Below are 20,261 nucleotides of genomic sequence, written 5' to 3'. Positions count from 1 at the left end.
ATCAACAAATTTGTGTTTCTGGCACGAGCGCTCGAATAACTCGAATCGAAGGGGAAGTCATGGCCGCAGGGACCACTACCAAAGAGCGCCTGGAGCGGCTGATGAGCGCCAAGAAGCAGTTGGAGGCTCAGATCAGCCGAAACGGACAGATCCTGGCCGCCGTAAGTAAATTTGCATGCTCATCGGCCGATACCCTGTAGCAGCTGGGATGGGGTGTACACAGTGTGGCAAGCTGTTTGTGACCCACCTTCGCGGGTATCCATGATCGGCTGTTCTTAAGCTGTGACAGCGGGTATATGAATGAATTGTACCCAAAATATGAAAGTGTTCTATACCCTACTATTGTTTGGGGTATGTCCATTTGCGCAAGCATTACAACATTAGCGAAGAAGAGTCCCTATAGCTTGGGTAGGGTATATACACTATTGTATTTGGGCAAATTCTGGTGTTTATGCTGCAAGATAACTCAAAACCCAGTGACATTTAGCACGATCCCTTCCTTTCAGAACGAAAATGTGGGCATGAGCGGACCACTGGTGGACGCCGAGGGCTTTCCGCGCAACGACATTGACGTTTACCAGGTGCGCCTGGCGCGACAAACGATAATCTGCCTGCAGAACGACCACAAGGAGCTGATGAACCAGATCCAGGCGCTGCTAAACCAATATCACAGCGAGATTGCCACCACAGATCCGGAGCTGGTGAACCGCGCCTCCGCTCTGGACTTGGACAGCGACCGATCACCCGGCGGCGCTAATATCACGGACCTTGCACCTGCGCGCGCCATCGTGGTGGTCAACCTGGTCAGTCCGGACTCGCCCGCCGAGAGAGCTGTGAGTAAACGTAGTAAACAGGCGAATAACACAGCATTAATGGTGCCATCTTTTACCATTCCAGGGTCTCTGTGTGGGCGATGCCATCCTCCGTTTTGGCTCCATCAACAGCGGCAACTTCAAGGGAGATCTTGCCCAGATTGGCGAACTGGTGCGCAACATGCAGAGCCAGAATGTCCAGCTGAAAGTGAAGCGCGCCGAGCAGCAGCTGGACCTGATCCTGGTGCCGAAAACCTGGAGTGGACGCGGACTCCTTGGCTGCAACATCGTCCTGCCACCCGAGGCGATGGAGCACTGATGCTGTTACCTGTTTAAGCGTTCTTCGAGTTGCCTCTGTACTCTTGCCCTGCATTTCAGTTATCAGCCCATGGCCAGGCCACTGAAAATTCATGCTCCAAATTGCGAACATTGATTTTTGGTTTGGCTTTCGGGCCAATTAAAACCAGAGTCATCTCGCTGACTGACTGACAGCCGGGTCACTGGGCCAAGGAGCAGCAAGGGAGTGACCCAAGGTGCACAGGTGACAGCCACAAGGATGATATTGTGATTCAGGGGTTTTTTTGGAATTGTGACCACTTTTTTTTTGCATTTAATTTTTAATCTTTCATTTAATGATGTGTAACATAATACAAATTACAAGACGTTTTTACTAACAAATAAGTTTTTATAACGCTTGTGCTGTTCAATAAAAAAGAAATATAAGACAACTATATTATAAATGTTTTCTTTAAATCATAAAATGAACGTTATTAGAATTGAATACAATTTAACCATTCTTTTTTCTGTCTTATGTTCAATTTTAGTAGTTAGCTGAATGAAATACTTATATATAAAATAGGCAAGGTTTATTTTAAAAATTCAAATTTATAGCTTTAAAGCTTAGCAGTGGAGAACAATTAAAAAAAAATTAAAAAATTTAAATTTAAATATCCAAGTTCTCAACCAATGCTCGAGAACTTAGTTCGCCACAATATCCTTAAAACTGTAATCCTCCCTAAGGTACAAAATGTTTTATCTCTTAATTGACAGATTTAATTGCATTGTTGATAAATATGAATGAAAGTTTTTAATTTACATCAAAATCATGTATTTCGTTTAGATAATTATATCAATATTTTGTTTTAAGCAACAGTGTGCAGCCCGGACTCAAGCCAAAACCCACAACAGAATTAGCTTAACCGGTTAGAGCGCATGTTAACTTAACAGCGAGAGAGATTTTCCGCGAGGAGAGAGATTTGGCAGGACGAGCTTTCGCCCGAAAATCTATTTAAGCAACACGCAGCGCAAAAGTTTTAAACTTTTTTCACCCGCGCCGCAGCATCCGATTGCCACGAAAAGGATAATTACAATTGCATTGTAATTATTCAACCAAAGCGACTGGCAAATAACATTTCCAATTCCTGGCCAAAATATACAACAAAAATTATTATCCCCCACCAGTGCGTTTGTTTTGTGCGCCGGACCAAAGCTGCCGCAGCCGTCGAATCGAGAGCATTACGGATGCGAATCCGAGTGGCGACAGGACGAAAGTGCGGTCCAATCGCAGCCAAAGTACGCTAGTGAAAAAATCGTGGGGCGCCGCTGAATTTTTGTGCAATTATCGCGAGCGTTTGAAAGGATCTGCCTGCTGCCTGCTGCCAAATCGCGACCGATAAAAATTGCGAGCCGTTCGAGTTCGTCCTGTGCGGCGGAAAGGATGTGTATGTGTGCGGGCTTTATATAATGAAACAGTTCCACTGTTCCCTTTTTTTTCGCGAACTGGAGTAGCGGAATGGGGGGCAGACTCTTGATAGTGTCACTGTCATTGCCAGTGCAAGGGAATTGTGATGGAATGGGAACGAAAGCTGCGCGAAATAGCACAACAAACAGGCAGCGGGGAAACTAACAAAAAAGTTAACTAAGGGCGGGCATCCTTTTCCTGCCTGCGTGTGTGTGTGTGCAAGTGAATGTGTGTCTGTGCGTCGCGGAGGGGCGAAGGAAAACCAACCCCCACAATCCGCACCGAAGGACCAACATTTCGGCTGCTACACTCGATGAATTAAAAAAAGCCTGTGTCTGCGCTGCGCTTGTGTGCGTGCGTACACTTCAACGCGTTTCGAGCCCCACACACTCGCACGCACACACACACACACATACAGTTGAATAATTCAGAGACACTGCAATGCTGCCCCATTGTTCATCAATAAATTGGCGTTAGATGGCCACACACGCACACTCACACAAAAACACTCACAGTTGAGAGAAATCCAAGGAGGAGCTTTCATTTTCAGTTTTCGGCGTCTCATTATCCCGCGCGCTAACTGAATTATTCAACAATTACAGCTGAGATTTTGCAGCCTCACACGTTGCCAAAAAGTGCCAGTTGTGCCAGTGTGTCCACAAGTCCTTACGCTCATTGGGCGAAGGACACATGCAAATGAAAAATTCATTTGCATGTTTGTGTGGTGGGCGAGTGTGTGTGTGTACATATGTGTGTGTGAGCTGAGAAGAGGAGTACACACAGCGCCGGTCATCATCTTGGCACAAAAACGAAGTTGAAGTTGATCCTTGACGTTTCGAAAAGGATCAGAATCCCTTAGACACCTAAGTACACACTTTCCAGAACCTTTTCTTGAGTTTCGAGGCTGCGGACTTCATTGGGAACATCCTTTTCCTTAAAGAGGTGTCTAAAAGTATGCTACGATATCCTTTTAGTTTCGAAGGTGCTAAAAAATATGCTATAAATGCGCTATGAGCAAGGAAAAGAAGTTAATACTTTTCACATCATACTTTTAGGCACCTTTGTGTGGGAGTTTCCTATTTTGAAGCATTACTGGCCAAAACGTTGTATTAAACGTTGAAAATCCTTAAATATATGGTTATTATCACCACATTAGGTTGACCACGAATGTAGGCGAAGCTCCATAGGAGCAACCAAGTGTAGTGGGAGCGTAGTATTGATGATGACAGATTAGTTGCAGTCGCTATTTTTAGCCCGGCCATCAAGCAAAACCCTAATTCGAGCCATTTCACGCAGGAAGGACACGGCGGCAGAAACTACAAGTGCAGCGCGATGGCGCCCGTCACCCGCAGGAGCAGCAGCACCAGCACCAGCGCCACCACCAGCACCAGTGGCACAATAATCCTTGAGAGCAGGAGCAGCGCCGTCGCCCGATGAAGGATTGCAGCATGGCCCGCACATGCACATGCACATGCACTGGCAGCAGCTCTAGCACACACACACCCACGGCTACGTTCACTGGCAGCATAAATAACGCAAGGACATGGACGGCGCAACGAACGCGACGAGGACAAAGGCCCACGGCCTGTGACAGAAATAAACGCCACCACCGCCTCCTCGCCAGGAGCTAACCGAGTAATACGTGAACCCAGCACCAGCACCAGCACCAGTACTTGCTCCACCCCCGTTTGCCCCCAGTGATATTATTTTTAATGCAATCAAAGTGCTAAGTGAGTTTGCCCAAAAAGAAATCAGCAGAGACTACGAAACTAGAGTGCAGCCGGTTCGGGTTGTGTCGGGTTGTGTTGGGGTCATAACCCAATTTGGGTAGTTTGTCCTTAGAGCGTGAGTCGCGGCACCCGGAAAGACGAGCAGGATTCATATGGACGACGGCAGGTGCAGCCCGCTAGGCCAGGTGAGCAGCAGCAGCCAGGAAAAGCCGTGCAAACTGTACCGCAAGCGGAGGCGACGCCAGTGAACAAAGGATCAACTCACCCAATACTCGCCTAAATGAAGAATGAAGAAACAAAATGTGCGCACGATATCCTTGATCGTGTGTACATTTACCTATCTGCTAGTCGGCGCCGCCGTCTTTGACGCCCTCGAATCGGAAACGGAAAAGCGTCGTTGGGAGGCGCTGCAAGGTGAGTGCGACTCTCGAGTGCCACTGCACAGTGCACTGCACGAAAAAGTTGCGTTTGAAAGCAAAAGAAAAATGATAGAATACATGACATGACAATACGCGTAAGCTGTAGTTTTTTGTCATTTATATAGAGACTCATATAGAGACGTCGCATTAAATTCCGCTTTGGAATTCCCAATTTTTTCGAGTGCACAGCTTGCCACCATTACCTGAAATGCGTCACAGGCACTCAAGCCATTCTCGTTACTAATTGCAGATGCCGAGGATATGATAATACGCAAATACAATATCTCACAGGAGGACTTCAAAGTCATGGAGACCGTGGTGCTCAAATCGGAATCGCACAAGGCCGGCCAGCAGTGGAAATTTACCGGTGCATTCTATTATGCAACCACGGTGCTAACCACCATAGGTGAGTTATCTAACCTGCATTGCATTGCAGCACTCACGGCGACCCACCACCACCTCCATCACCATTTCAGGCTATGGACACTCGACGCCCAGCACGGTGGGCGGGAAGCTCTTCACCATGTGCTATGCCATCGTGGGGATTCCCCTGGGCCTCGTTATGTTCCAGAGCATCGGAGAAAGAGTGAATAGACTGAGCAGGTGTGTTTCAATCAATGGGTGCCTATGAGTATGCAGCATTTCATGATCATCTCATCCCACAGCTACGTTATCAAAGCGGTCCGCTCCTCGCTGCGCTGCAAGAGGACCGTCGCCTCGGAGGTGGACCTCATCTGTGTTGTGACCACACTCAGTTCGCTGACGATAGCTGGCGGTGCTGCGGCCTTTTCGAAATTTGAGGGCTGGAGCTACTTCGATTCAGTATATTACTGTTTTATTACTTTAACCACTATAGGTAAGGATTTGGTGCACTTCGAACTGCCTCGATTCGAATCTAATTTTCGATTTTTCACAGGCTTTGGCGACATGGTTGCCCTGCAGCGGGACAATGCACTGAACAGGAAACCCGAGTACGTGATGTTCGCACTGATATTTATACTATTTGGCCTGGCCATCGTGGCCGCCTCGCTGAACTTGTTAGTACTTAGGTTTGTTACGATGAATACCGAGGATGAGCGACGCGACGAGGCCCAGGCCATGCAGGTGAGTGCGAGATCCGAGTGCTCCATGCGGGAGTAAGTCGAGCAACTCATGCCATTTGCTACCTATTACCTATTGCCTATTGCCTATTACCGTAGACTTGAGGACTGTTTTTTCGGATTTTATTACTATCATGCCATTGATGCGGCCAAGCGAGGCCCTTTTCCCCATCGTTTTGGTAGTCAACCGCTTTACTCTACCGTTTTTACCTTACCTTACCTTATAGCAACGCTTCACTGTACCCCGCCATAGTACTACAACAGTTTTGTAACTTTTATTCGTATAACTTCCACCTGTCTCATACTCTCGTACCTTTCGACCAACAACTTGTTAAATCAACTATAGTTTTTACATACATATCTGCTTGCCACTTTGCTGCACACTTGGCTAATTCTTGATCTTGCACCTTCGGTTTTATACTTTTTCGATAACTACTTATATTACCAATGTTTTGAACAAATTAATTGATACAATCTATTCAATGCAGGCCCAAAATGCGAGAGCTACCCGATAATATCAAATCAAATAAATCGAATATTTTCTTTTTTCGCATCTTTTCGGTTGCTTTTGACTTAACGAAACCATAACAAACCGATACGAATCGAATCGAATTGAATCGAATGCAAAACGCGAGCTTAGTTTATGTCCAAGTCCAGTTTATGGACCAACGAGGTGATTGCGGCTTTTCAGATTCCAATACTTTCGACCAACACCAACACCCACCACCCACCCCCCACTCCCCAAAACCCAAATAACCCCAAAAACTTCAAAAACCCAAATACAAACTGCTTCACCACCTGGCTTTCCACTCTACGACACTGAACCAAAGAGCACCAAGAATATGCAATCACCACAACCACACGAATACCGCTCCCCAGTCTTCAACGCTATACTCCACCCACTCGGCATTCAGAACACCCCCAAGGATCCCCCATAAGATATGCGTCTAACCCATTGATTAACCCCTTGCAGGCGCTGCAAGTGGCTGTCAAGCTGGAGGGCGATGTGATAACATCCAACGGATCCATTCTGAGCGGCTACGAGGGACACGATGGCCAATCTCTGAACGGAAGCAACACCTCGTCCATGTGCTCGTGCCACTGCATGTGCCTCAATGGCAACCGGCACAAAAAGTACGTAATTGGGCGATTAGCACGGGGCTCAGAAGATAGGCCAATTTGCAGAGAGAGGCTAATGTGAACCGAGATGGGGCTCGGAAGTATATGGGGGCCTCTAAAGTCCTTTACCTCAAGTGTTTCCGCTTTTTTGTCCAGCCAGTTGGCATCGTACATGTGTTCGCCATGCAATTGGTGAGGTAAACCATTATAAACGAAGAAAACATGCATTTTGTATGTTAAAGGAATCTAGGAATATAAAATTGCTCATAAGGGGTAAAGACTATCTTTAAACTATTCAACGTTCAAGTGATTTGGCCTACTCTTCTGCAGCTTTAATACGTATTGTGTTTATGTGTACTCATTTTTGTTTAAACTACACATTTTGCTTTGCGCATCTGCAGAAGTAACAACTTGGGAAAGAGCAACGATGCAGAGTAAGCTTCCATTTCATCCGATTACATGCAAAGCCTGACTCTACTAATCCATAATCCACATAATCCTTATCACGTAACTCCGATAACTGAAAGTTTGATGAACCAAAACACCAATGTATATATGCTAGTAAAATCAGGCTGCTTCACCCATCATGCATGCTGTGTATCACCGCCCTCCAAGATTGAGCTACTAACCTGGTGTCCCGCGATCTTCTCCCACAGAAACCAATACAAGCTGAGGCGATCACCGACGCACATCCGACACCTTCTGCCGGAGGTGGTGCCCATGCAGGATTTGAACTACGACTACGACACCCAGAGCCTGCACACACTGGCCGATCGCGGGACCATGGACAGCAGCTACATGGGCGTGGACATGGCTGACATGGGGGATACGGCGAGCATGGAGCTGCGGCCACACACATTGCTCAAGCGCAATGTCTCCCTGCTGTCCATTCGCATTTAGGAGGCGATATCGATATCGATCTGGATATCTACGGAGGGAGGTGGATGTAGAGGTGGAGGATTGGCGGGTTCCTGGAACAACGAAGTGGCCCTCGACCTCGCCGAAAACGACTTACAAATCGAAAGTGATAACAAGGCTCTAATAGTACTTAAATACTTATGTAGATTCGCAACTGAATGTGGCGCAGGACGATTGATTGATTGTTGTGTTGATTGACTTGGGCGCTTGGATAATGTGCGATAGTTTGTGTAGGCTCTTCCGCAACTTGGACATGCCATGTGTGTGCATTTACAATGTGAACTAGTGCATAGATCTATACAACATGTAGTCGGCATAATAGAGACTTAACCTATATTATATATACAACAATTACAACTAGGGCACTATACAATTGAATGTAAACCACTGCCACTTCCGAGCGATAGAACCTAGAGATTATGGAACGGCAACACTCACTCGTAGTCTTTGTATCTCAACGCGAATCTCCTCCAGACGTCTGTAGAACTCAATAGCCCGATTCGGATAGCCTCAAGCAGAAATCAAGCTGTACTAGGACCGTTTATAATTCCATATAGTTTGGATTCAAATTTGAAACCCTCATTGCCTTTCAAAATTCAAAATTCAAAAACAAACTGCCGCTACTCTTCTTAAGTATTTGAAATGGAAAGCACGCTAGCTTTTTCCAAAAGAAGTCGCGAACGGTTTCAATATAAGTTGCATATGAACGCGTTGATACGAGTACATGCCAGGAGCCAAAGTAACGCAATTGAAGTGTCAAATTAATGCTGTAAATACTCTATAACCGATTAATGTTAGATAACGTTTGAAAATCCATTTTATTCAGACTTATTATGATTACGCAACTCGATATCAGTTTACGTGTAGTTAGTGGCCGCAGCCAAGTCGACCTCCTCGATCGAACCAAGTGTCAAAGTACTTGGCTCCAGTGTTCAAGTGACTCCAGTGACTCTAGTGACTCCACGATGTGCCAAATAACTCGCCGTACGTGCAACATGTAGTGACACGAGTGTGGCACCATAATGTGCGGATCGTACGCGCGCCAGACCGACATATATACATATATATGTACATGACATATACCGTCTCAGACCCCAAGACCTACCCCTATCGCATTTACGCAAAGAATGCATTTAGTTATAGTTGTAGATAATGTCGAGGCGAGTTTCCCAGTCACTTAGTTTAAGCATACCCAACCAACCCATGGAAATTGTTTTACGGCATTCGATTCGCATTTAAAATAGGATTTTCGATTATCTGTTCTAGTTAGTCGGTGCATTTTGCAAGGCCCATTGCTCACTCGAGACGTCAAACGCTTGGAAAGAAAAATATCTTTTATCCCTATGTGCTTTGTATATAATAGTATACTTAATTCGTACAAGTAATTACTTTAAAAACAAAACAAAAAACGATATATTGTTAGTACCAAAACTTTGTCAGTTTATAAAACTTAGTTATGCATTTGATTTAGCGTGACGATTTTTAGATTGCTAATTCATTTCCAAATTTTAAATATTTAACTAGAATATATTTCATCCAATGAGGTTCAAATTGCCATTGGAGTTCTTTAAATTCAAGATAATTAAAATCAAATGAAATTGTAATTTTAATTCAGGCAAATAATGCGAAATAGTGAAACTAAGACTTTGTAATATACTTATATTCCAAAATTACAAAAAAAAAAAAACACAATAAACTAAATTTATATGATTAAACCGAATACCTTATATTTCTTTGAGGTTGGCAAGCCACCAAGCAAACAAACATGTTTAGTTTAAATTTATCCGTATTTATTGAAATTACTCATCGTATAGACAATTTAAAGTGTTCCGGTGTACATGTCGCAGTAATTCCATGGCCATGTGCACTTCTTGAATCCAAATCGGCACACTCACGGCCCGTCCGTCCAACGGAGCGATCCCTGTCATTTTCCAGCACATAGCCCACCGGCGAGTGGGAAACTCCAAGTGTCGAAGCAAAACTTAGAACAATTTGTGGTTATATACTAAAAAAAATGACGAGGCTCGACAGTGGTGGATTTGTATGATTTCATATTCATTAGTTTTGGTTGTAGTAGGGGTGTCTGAGTTTTGTTGTTTGTAGAATAGTTATAGTAGAAGTCTAAAATCAAGTGCTTTAATATTAATGGGACAGCTAACTAATCTAATCGTCCATGCTCTCGTTATTGCGGTCCGGCGAGGCGTTTCCATTTTTGGGCGAGGCCGAACGGGAGCGTGAGCGCGAACGCGACTTGTTGTCAGCCGATGCGGATCGATCGCTGCAAGAGAAAGGCATTGTAGTAAACTATAGAACAAGCTTTTGAACGACCGCCACCGTTGTTGGCGGGCTACAAACAGGTGCATCCAAACAAAACCAAAGAAAGCACGAAAGAAAGAATCGTGAACTGTCTATATTGAGCCGAGGTCATCGGATTGTAGCCAAACTTACCGTGAGCGGGAGTCGCGGCGGACGGACTTGGAACGTGAGCGGGAGCGGGACTCGCGCTTCGAGACGGAGCGCGATCGGGAACGGGAGTCACGCTCACGTTTGGGAGAACGAGAGCGGGTGCGGGAGTGGGACTTCGACTTGGACTTGGACACGTCACGCGATTTGCTGCAGCGGAAGTGAAGTAAACAAATGAGTGGGTAATCATATAAAACACAAAGCCAGGGATCGCAATTAATACGTCTTCTATCTAGTAAAATCTATTTAAATTAATATTAGAGCATATATCACAAAGCATTTAATAACCTCAACTATGTACAAAATAACCTATATTAAGTACGATCCCAACATAACGATGTTCTCTACTTACTTGGAGCGCGAGCGGGAGCGAGAACGAGACTTGACTGGCGACTTGGACTTGGAGCGTCCGCCACGGGACTTGGAGCGGCTGCGAGACTTGGAGCGCGAGTGCGACGAGCGGCGGGAGCGAGAGCGCCTGCGGGATCGAGAGCGCGAACGGGAGCTGGACGAACGGGAGCGTCCACGTCCGCCGCCGCCGCCACCACCACCACCACTGCGTCCTCCACGACGATCCTCGACCAGGTGAATGCGCCTGCCGTTCAACTCAGTGTCATCCAACTTCTCAATGGCCGTCTTCATGTCCGACAACGAGGCGAACTCAACCACGCTGCAAGGAAAGACAATTTTAGTTACTCAGTTATATAAAATAATTCCATTTTGAAACATACCCTTCATTGCGGCGCTGCTTGTGGGCATCGGCATAGGTGACCTCGCCAGCCTGGCGCATGTAATCCTTAAGATCCTGCAGGGACGCACAAAGTCGAAACGAAAACAGTAATTAGTGAAATTGTTTTGGCAGATGTCTTGCACAATTCGCATCCGACGGCAGTGGTTGCAACTTAAAGGACAGCCCGTGCAGCAGGTGGAGCATTCTGAATGTTTTTCGGGGTTATTGGGGCTCCTAACCAAGTCCCAGCCTCTCACAAGTCCCTCTCTCTCACTTCACTTAGTGCCCTGTGTTCGTCTATCCTGTGCTCTTGTCGCGCCTGCCTACGTGTGGAAACCGAGAACCTCACTCCGGACGAAGGATTCGCTTGGCCAGGAGAAAAGGAAGAGGTGCCCAGAGCGTCCCGAGCACAACATTCAAACACTCCACGCTGCACGCGGCACAAAACTTAAGCGTAAACAATCATAGTTAACAGTGGTTGGCAATTGATAGTAGATATATATAGAGTTGATTTGGTTTGGAAATAAATTAAAGTTAACAAAATAGTTGTAATTGAATTCTTACTTAATGCGCTTTCAGAGAGAGGAGGACACACACATCGTTTCTACACCGAGAGTTTAGATTGTCTGCCTAGTAACTGTGGGCCAATGACACCAAGGACACCTCATGACCTCATCGAAAGTCCGATCGAACATCGTTAACTCAACCAGGCAGCCAGAGAACCAGTGGCCAGGCAGGCGGATGAGCGGATGGATGGCCAGAGCTCGTTACGTTTTGTTACATTAGATTTGGTTTTCGTTTTGGTTTGGATTGGCCGCGTACGAAGTACTTAGTTTTGTTATGTTTTTTCATGTACAACAGAATCATATTATAAATGGCAAAAAGGTATTCAAGTGTTGCGGTAGCTGTTTTCGTTTAGTTTCGGAGGAAGCCACACACCGGATACAGTCAGAAGGTCAGATCAGATCAGAGCAGACATCGCTGGCCAGAACCACCGCACCAGAGAGCCGGAGAGTGGAGCATTTGGAGCAGTTTGCCGGTCAGAGGCGGACAACAACCAGCGGCTTCGGCACCTCACGCACAAACGAACTGCAAAAATAAGAAATACGTTTCGGGACGCTGCTCTCGCTTCTCCAACGGGTTGGGTTGGTTGTCTAGTCGGTAGTCTCAGCCGGAGACGGAGCCGGTAGCCGTATGCCGGAGCCGCAGCTAGAGCCGCAGCCGTAAGCCAGAGCCAGAGCCGGAAGCCAGAAGAACCGGGAATGGGGGGAAGGACTAAGTTCGGAGGCACTAGCCGAAGTTGGTAACTGAATGCGCGACCAGCATCGTGTCATCGTCATCGATCGATCATCGGCATATGCTCATCTCTCATCGTCGCCAAGACCATCACATCATCTCAGAATTAGCGAACGCAAGCTTCTCATCTAACCACATTCGATTGATTCGATTCGCACCCTCACACTCACAATGGCTATAAGGAATTTGACAATTCTTTATATAATATTGTTGGTAATTAAAATTGTGAATGTATTTAGCAGAGAGTTAAATACCTAACGCAAGAGGCCAGCCTACGTCTTTTGAATCAGTGGGCTTTAATACGTGGGCTGGCCTTTTGACCCGGGCAGCTCATCAACGTCCATCGTCTTCGTCTGCTTTCTGATTTTGGTATTGCATTCAATTTGGTGTTTGTGTTGTACGTTCGATTCTGATCGACTTGTTCATTTCTTTATGTTTTCTGTTTTAAGTTTTCGAATATTTGGAATGGACGGATGGATGAGGCGGCGGCGATGGCGCATCGTGGAGGTCGGTCGTAGGTCGCAGATCGTAGTTCGCAGATCGAAACCAATCTGGGGCTGCTCTAGGGACTGTCTCTCTCTGTCTTCCACCACATCATGGTTTTGGGTAACACTCTGAACCGGTCGGTCACTAGTTTGTCTTTCTCACGGCGATTCAATTAGATTCGATTCAATTCGATTCTCTTTCGGTTTTAGATTTGGACCAAGCCGAGTAGGGAATCTCTCAGTCAAAGCACATCAAACTCTTTTTTTTATCGGTTTCGGTTGGTGTGTGCAAGAGAAAGTAATGGTGGGTAGATTACACCGATCAGTACCAGGGTTTTAGCAATATCTTTTGTTTCGTTTCACTTAAGTCTAGGGCAACTGTACAGCTTATGGCTAAATTACAGATTAAAGAGTTGGCTCTAGTCAGAGTGGAGGAGTTAAAACACAAAACAGGACAGAGACACCGGGGAGTAATTCGAAATCAAAAAGGGTCTCGAAAAGGGTGCTTGGTTCTGGGATGGGTAAGTTGATTAATGGGTAATAGTAATGGTAATAGTGATCCATTTCAATCGGTTAGCCGTTTTAATACTAGTACTACACTCCTCGAATCTAAGCTACAGTGATTACCACGCCATAGGCGCGATATATCTCTCCATGCTCACTTACCTGCCAGCTAACGCGGCTAGACAAATTCTCCACTATCAGGCGGTACTCAGTGCGCAACGGTGGGCCATAACGAGAGGATGATCTGGAATTTTTGTTTCTGGTGAATAATTGAATGGATTCGCTAATTAGTATTGACACTGCGCTGCTGCTCCCGCTGCTCCATCACAAAAATCAACGCTAATGGTGAATATTCCAGCATATGCATATTTACATTCGGGTTATGCGCAAAAAATTAAAAATTTTACATACTATGCGGATGGGTAACGTGCAAATAAAAGGAACTCATAGTATGCATAGGAAAACGGAGCGTCTTGGAAATAATAATATAAACAGCAAGTCAGTGTCTTTTGGGTCCCTTCCACGCAGAGGAAATCAGCTTATATGATTAAATTATCAATGAATAGTTGTTATTACATAACATAAATACTACACCAAAAAAATTATAAAATTATTATAATAAATTAATAATATACATTTCTATGATTTTATTGCAAGGGGCTATAATTATAGGTATATAATGGTAGCTTTAAAATGTATGTAAACTGATTTTGCAAGAGCATTGTAAACAAATCGATTTAAGCTGGCTGCATCTGTGTGGATGGAGATTTCAAACGAAACAATTTGGCAGTGCTAATTCTAGGGCAAACTTCAACGCAAACGAAGTTAGAGGACGGTATCGTCGCTACTTTGGTCCGGTTTTAAGGCTTACTGGCCGTACTACTTACTTGTCGTTATAACGACCGCCGCCGCCGCCCCGCCGACCACCATATCGATCGTCGTAGCGGTCGCGGTTGCTGCCACGAGCGGTACCTCTGGCGGGTTCAACAACCACACTGCAAGAATATAGAACACACAAATGTGAGTCACGTCGTACTTGAGCTAGCTGATATCTAGTAACTCACCGTTCGCCCAGCAGCTCTTTGCCATTAAGTTCATAGACGGCATCGTCGGCATCGCGGTAGTCTTCGAATTCCTGAAAATTCAATTAGTGATTAGTATTGATTATGGAATTAGTATGAGGTTACCCTGCCTTTGCAGAATGCCCCACCTATTTGTTGTCTACTATGTCACGCACTTACGTGGAGTTTTTAACATGGTTCTTTTATGGGAACACGCTGGTTTTCAGAATTATATGTTTTGTTGTTTTTTTTTTCGTTTTGAGTAGTTTTCAATTTTTAATAGACCGGTCGTACAAGCAATTGCTTTTACCTCGCTGTTTTTGATACACAATTAATGGAATAATTATGTCTAAGAAGCAAAGACATGTGCCAGAACAACCCTAATTTCCTGTTACCTAGCATGGTAATATCAAATGTGAAGATCTTATGTTCAAGCAAGGGTATTTAAGGGTTCGCTACTTTTACACAAGCGAGGCCTGCAGAAATGTCTTGAAATCGATTTTTCTGACTTTCGGCACTATGCCAGCTTAAACTATGCCCAATCTTGTTTATAACTTGTGAATATGGTTTTCGTACTCACCACAAAACCGTAGCCATTTTTGATGAGAATATCGCGAGTGCGGCCATAGCCTTTGAAGAAGCGCTCCAAATCGCGCTCGCGCACTCCGTAGGGCAGACCGCCCACATACACTCGAGATCCCACCATGATAACGGTTCTTTACGTATCTGGAGCAGGTGCTGCAAAATAATGCATAGAGGTATATAATCAGCAAGGGAACCGTTTCATTTTCCAGCCTCTATTTTGCTCGACTGTCCTTTCAGAATGGAAAAAAAGAAAAAACGCACACATGCACGCGCTGTGTGTTTCGCCAAGATGGCGGCCACCACATACAGAGGGCAGACACACACACACGCTCGCAATGTACCGGGTGTACAGAACCGTTGCAAAAACGAGTCAATTCAATAACGCAAAATATGCGCTGTTCTTCACTTAATCGTATTCACTAGCACGTACCGTTTACTGAAGAATATTTGTGGCAAATTTACAATTTACTCGCTGTCGCACTCTCTATTTATTAGACTTCTTTACCACACGAAAAAACGCAAGCGACTCGACACAAACGGAAGTGAAAGTGACAGACGAAAGCGATGTATGACAGCCAATCCAACGGTGGAATGAAACGGTATTTCGCCTATCGATGTTTTGAGCGCGAAATGCGTTTCGCTGCCATGAGGGTATTCCAGTTCATGTTTAGGTGATCAGAACTAATAATAGAATTATTTTGTAATACAATTTGAATCCATGAATCCATGATATTATTTTATTTTAATATCGCTAGCATTTCATTTCTTAAATACATAAATAAATCAAAGTTTTCTTTCTAGAATGCTCAACAAATTGCTTTCTCATATTTACCTTTTTGTTCTTTAATTCTCAACACATTTCATTTTTTTATTGCAATATAAGCTAATAAATGATAGCAATGATTTGTTGCTGGTAGTAAAAATACTGTATTAATAATAATACATTTTAAGAGCAGCACAAAAATTCTTTTTTAAAGACAACATAGTATTTTCTTTTCCTTATCGGATGACACCGTTTTAGGTAAAATGTTTTAAAACACGTAAGAAATAATTGTTATTAAATGGTAATTTTAACAAATTTTTCAGTCGCTTTATTGATGAACCCCCTTTTTGCAATCCAGCTATCGTTCCAATTCTTTGCGATACGCAAAGTTTTGACATTTTAGCGTACTCAACACTTGGTCACACTGCACACTAATTCCTTTGTGCGTGCTGTACATTTTATTTTTTCCTGCATTTGCTGTAAAAAATAAAACAAAACAGTAATACCTGACATACGGTGCTTGGACTTTGAAGCTGCTTGAGTGTTAAGAACAAACAATACAAGAATGGCGGATATTAACGACTCCAACGGAAACTACGACGATGGCGACGAGGTGAGTGACAAAATGTTCAATTACTTTTTGTGCCAGCGCGTGGGAAAGTGCAAAATGTCGACGCCGACAATTCTTGCATATAATATAGCACGCGGCTTTTGCCCCGAAAGTAAAGTACGTGGAATTGTGCAGGCCATCGATCTCTGTGCGAATTTAACAAGGTACAAGTTTGTTGACCCCCTTTTGCGAAAAATATATGTAATTGCCGATGAAAAACTTGCCGGCTGTTAGCCTTGCCGCAAAAAGAAAACGATAATTCATGCATGCGCGTATGCACACACACATACATTCCATATATACATATACGGGCTATCATGGCGGTGCAAATAGTAAAAAAAAATGGCGGGCGGTGTTTTCTCGCCAGGTAAATTACTATAATAAACAATGGCCAATCTCATTCGATCTGTGTTCGTATTGATCTGATAATTTCCCATGTGATACATATCTTTCGTCCTCTTACCACCGATAAGATAGCAATATGTACTGACTTTGAATCAAGGATATTTGAGCACAATTATCGTTTTATTCAAAAAACTTTTAACAGCTGCATATACTCAAGAATATATATATAAATATTATTCCAAACACGTTTTTAAACAAAATAAATCAACCGCTTAATACTCTCTCTTATCTTTTTATTAATTTTTTTTCACAAACATTGGTTTTAGAATCAATTTTCTTGGAATTTTTACATTTTCGCCATACATCAATAAGAAATCAATGTAATTAATAACGAGACTATTTAAAAAAAAATATTTGATTTTAAATTAGCCAACTTTATATTCATTAATTTTAAAGCTTCATTTCATTTAGAGAAGTTCTTTAGTGATTTTGCTGTATATCTACTGACCCTGAATCCGTTGTAAATGCACCCACAGATCACCGAGCCAGAGCAGCTGCGCAAACTGTTCATCGGCGGCCTGGACTACCGCACCACAGACGAAGGCCTAAAGGCGCACTTCGAGAAATGGGGCAACATTGTGGACGTGGTGGTGATGAAGGATCCCAAGACGAAGCGCTCTCGCGGCTTCGGGTTCATCACTTACTCCCAGTCGTACATGATCGACAATGCGCAGGATGCCAGACCACACAAGATCGATGGACGCACCGTGGAGCCCAAGAGGGCTGTGCCGCGCCAGGAGATCGATGCCCCGAACGCGGGAGCTACAGTGAAGAAGCTCTTTGTTGGCGGACTTCGTGACGATCACGATGAGGAGTGCCTGCGCGAGTACTTCAAGGACTTTGGCCAGATCGTTGGCGTGAACATTGTCTCCGACAAGGACACCGGCAAGAAGCGCGGCTTTGCCTTCATTGAGTTCGATGACTACGATCCCGTGGACAAAATCATTCTCCAGAAGAACCACACCATCAAGAACAAGAGCCTGGACGTGAAGAAGGCGATTGCCAAGCAGGACATGGATCGCCAGGGCGGTGGTGGTGGCGGAGGAGGTGGCGGTGGCCAGGGCGGACGCGGAGGTCCTCGTGCTGGCGGTCGTGGCGGCCAGGGTGATCGCGGCCAGGGAGGCGGCGGCGGTGGCTGGGGAGGCCAGAACAGGCAGAACGGTGGAGGCAACTGGGGCGGAGCTGGCGGCGGCGGTTTCGGTAACAGCGGCGGCAACTTTGGAGGCGGTCAGGGTGGCGGCTCGGGCGGTTGGAACCAGCAGGGCGGAAGCGGAGGTGGCCCATGGAACAACCAGGGTGGCGGCAACAGTGGCTGGAACGGTGGTGGTGGGGGCGGTGGGTACGGCGGCAATAGCAATGGTAGCTGGGGCGGTAACGGCGGTGGCGGAGGCTTCGGCAACGATTACCAGCAGAGCTACGGTGGTGGACCACAGCGCAACAACAACTTTGGCAACAACCGTCCAGCTCCTTACAGTCAAGGAGGCAGTGGAGGATTCAACAAGGGTAAGATAGATCATTTAGGTTTTTGACTATTATGTATACAAGCTTTAACAATGCATTCATCTTTTACAGGTAACCAGGGTGGAGGTGGTCAAGGCTTTGTCGGCAACAACTACAACTCCGGAGGCGGTGGACAGGGTGGCAACATGGGCGGCGGCAATAGACGTTACTAGACAAGGTAAATATAAATTAACTGGACCGCAGGTCCTATCCCATCGTATTATCTCGAACGCTCGGATCTTTGGTCGTTATTGGCAGCTAGTTGGTAGCCAAGCAATCAATCTCATTCGGAACGAATCCAAGCTAATGCAAAATTTTCTCCTCTTTCGCAACTAGGTAAACACACATAGAGAGAGAGTGTCAGTTCAAGCTAGACGACAAACAGGCAGTCTAGGCAGGCAGATGCAGAGGCACAAGCACATTCACAGGCAGGCAATCAGTAGCAGGTGTGTGTCAGACCAGGCAGACAAGATCAGAACCAAGAAATCCAGATGCAGAACCAATAACCAGGCCGAGAGCAAGTGCAAGCATTCAGTTTTGGGTCCGGCCTTAGAACCTGCAGGCCAAAACCAAAAACCACTTGCCAAAAGCACGAAGCAAATAATATGCGTTAAGCAAAACAGCCAAAAGCAAAACGAAACGAATCGGCGCCACTTGTCCACAGTTTGAATGCTGCTATCTCTCTTTTGTAACCATTAATTCGCTGATCAATTCATGTTTAGGATGCTAAGAACCCTGAACGCTTAGTTTTAACTATATAAACAAAAACAAACGAAAAGAAAGAAACAAACCAACCAACAAAATATAAATTAAACAATAATTTTATTGTATAAAATTGACTACCAACTGAGCGACGACGGATTCTCCTCTGGATCCAGTTGTTGTAAGGGTGTTATAAGGTAGAGTACCTTCCTTGATATTTATTCATGTCGAAATGGCCCACAGCTAGATGTATTTTCAATTGATTTTATTTTATAGCGATCCAGCGAAATGTAAGAAATCAAATAGAACCATATTTTGTAATCACTTTTTTGTACAACTAAGAACTTTTATATATTTATTCTATGATTTATGGCAAAGAAGATCCCAATTCCTGAAAAGCGAAAGCCACGCATATTTGTGTACACGCTGCACAGTGGCCAAGAAGTGGTGTCCTAGCAAGCGAAATCCATATATACATACCAACTCTGTTAGTCCTTAAGAAGTAGATGCTACGCTAAGCCAGACAAAAAAGAAACCGCTAAACAAATATCACAAACATTCTGTAATTAGTTCGTTACGATTGAAACGAAAGCGACGAGATACAAGCAAAATAAAATCCTAACCAATGTTACCTACCCACCCGAACCAAAACAAAACGAAATGATCACAGGAGCAATATCCTAGCAAAAAGGAGCAACAGCTGCAGCACAATCCGGGGTTCCGATTCATCCCAGATCGGCAGGGTAGCGAGCAGGGCTAATTACCGTCATTAGAGACCCCCACCTAACCCCCAGGCAAACCGCGTATTAATGCACTGCCTATTTCTTTCCAAGACTGGCCGGGCTACGGACGGATGCTCCCTCCCGGGCCGGATACGCGGATACGAAATCTGCTCCACGCAACGGTTTGTTTCCCGAAAAAAGGGAGGGACCGTGATCTTCCCCAGGTATAAGTTCATGGTTTTAGTCGGCACAGCGGTGGCCTGGACTCACTTTGGACTTTGGTTGGTGGCTCCCTTCTGGCTAACTTGTTTGGTATGCGGAGGTAAGTGACGGTAACAAGTCGGTATTTTACTAACACCTCATTTGTTTCTGAATTTCTCAATAAAGAATCATTTTCAGTAGCAAAAACATAAGCTGTATTTAATTTTCGGGAGAGATTTTCATCGCCATGGAAGCCGAATCCGCTGGTTGGTTAATCTTGCTCTCGGGACCGACCCCGCACCACTAAAGTATGGGGGTTGCTAGTTTTGGGCGGCTTATGGGCGTGGCAACATTCGGACAACAAACTTGCGCTGCGTCTATGTCTCTGGAAGCTG

The 20,261-nt window shown here is 44.9% G+C and overlaps 4 protein-coding genes across 15 annotated transcripts; 3 read left to right on the top strand and 1 right to left on the bottom strand.

The window, feature by feature from the left end:
- Nucleotides 1-26: 26 nt before the first annotated feature.
- Nucleotides 27-1,543, top strand: LOC6536988 (26S proteasome non-ATPase regulatory subunit 9). The gene is made up of 3 exons (XM_002097521.4): nucleotides 27-161; nucleotides 507-833; nucleotides 898-1,543. The coding sequence occupies exons 1-3, from the start codon at nucleotides 60-62 to the stop codon at nucleotides 1,129-1,131; spliced, it is 663 nt and encodes a 220-aa protein (XP_002097557.1). The 5' UTR covers nucleotides 27-59; the 3' UTR covers nucleotides 1,132-1,543.
- Nucleotides 1,544-2,125: 582 nt separating this feature from the next.
- Nucleotides 2,126-9,559, top strand: LOC6536987 (two pore potassium channel protein sup-9). 4 transcript variants are annotated; one of them, XM_039376328.2, is made up of 10 exons: nucleotides 2,127-2,533; nucleotides 3,850-4,697; nucleotides 4,953-5,108; nucleotides 5,179-5,305; nucleotides 5,368-5,558; nucleotides 5,619-5,806; nucleotides 6,443-6,475; nucleotides 6,776-6,936; nucleotides 7,323-7,355; nucleotides 7,578-9,559. In XM_039376328.2, the coding sequence occupies exons 2-10, from the start codon at nucleotides 4,571-4,573 to the stop codon at nucleotides 7,819-7,821; spliced, it is 1,260 nt and encodes a 419-aa protein (XP_039232262.1). In that variant the 5' UTR covers nucleotides 2,127-2,533; nucleotides 3,850-4,570; the 3' UTR covers nucleotides 7,822-9,559. The 4 variants fall into 4 exon arrangements, with proteins under 4 accessions (XP_039232264.1, XP_039232262.1, XP_039232263.1 ...); XM_039376330.2 differs by lacking the exon at nucleotides 7,323-7,355 and having other exon boundaries at nucleotides 2,126-2,533; XM_039376329.2 differs by lacking the exon at nucleotides 6,443-6,475 and having other exon boundaries at nucleotides 2,128-2,533.
- A 314-nt stretch (nucleotides 9,560-9,873) lies between these two features.
- On the bottom strand, nucleotides 9,874-15,552 carry LOC6536985 (serine-arginine protein 55). 8 transcript variants are annotated; one of them, XM_015192554.3, is made up of 9 exons: nucleotides 15,394-15,552; nucleotides 14,959-15,116; nucleotides 14,382-14,452; nucleotides 14,205-14,312; nucleotides 13,480-13,576; nucleotides 11,034-11,107; nucleotides 10,655-10,972; nucleotides 10,288-10,452; nucleotides 9,874-10,117 (listed from the first exon to the last, which is right to left on the bottom strand). In XM_015192554.3, the coding sequence occupies exons 2-9, from the start codon at nucleotides 15,082-15,084 to the stop codon at nucleotides 10,003-10,005; spliced, it is 1,074 nt and encodes a 357-aa protein (XP_015048040.1). In that variant the 5' UTR covers nucleotides 15,085-15,116; nucleotides 15,394-15,552; the 3' UTR covers nucleotides 9,874-10,002. The 8 variants fall into 8 exon arrangements, with proteins under 8 accessions (XP_015048040.1, XP_015048041.1, XP_039232268.1 ...); XM_015192555.3 differs by having other exon boundaries at nucleotides 13,480-13,561; nucleotides 15,394-15,551; XM_039376333.1 differs by having other exon boundaries at nucleotides 10,045-10,186.
- Nucleotides 15,553-16,140: 588 nt separating this feature from the next.
- On the top strand, nucleotides 16,141-19,911 carry LOC6536984 (heterogeneous nuclear ribonucleoprotein 87F). 2 transcript variants are annotated; one of them, XM_039376332.1, is made up of 4 exons: nucleotides 16,141-16,339; nucleotides 17,218-18,244; nucleotides 18,314-18,419; nucleotides 19,777-19,911. In XM_039376332.1, exons 1-3 carry the CDS (start codon nucleotides 16,292-16,294, stop codon nucleotides 18,412-18,414), a joined length of 1,176 nt encoding a protein of 391 aa, XP_039232266.1. In that variant the 5' UTR covers nucleotides 16,141-16,291; the 3' UTR covers nucleotides 18,415-18,419; nucleotides 19,777-19,911. The 2 variants fall into 2 exon arrangements, with proteins under 2 accessions (XP_039232266.1, XP_002097553.1); XM_002097517.4 differs by lacking the exon at nucleotides 19,777-19,911 and adding an exon at nucleotides 18,578-19,594 and having other exon boundaries at nucleotides 16,142-16,339.
- The last annotated feature ends 350 nt before the right edge of the window (nucleotides 19,912-20,261 follow it).

This window comes from Drosophila yakuba, chromosome 3R (genome assembly GCF_016746365.2).
Source record: "Drosophila yakuba strain Tai18E2 chromosome 3R, Prin_Dyak_Tai18E2_2.1, whole genome shotgun sequence".
NCBI classification, from domain to species: Eukaryota; Metazoa; Arthropoda; class Insecta; order Diptera; family Drosophilidae; genus Drosophila; species Drosophila yakuba.
This window is presented reverse-complemented; position numbering and strand designations above follow the sequence as displayed.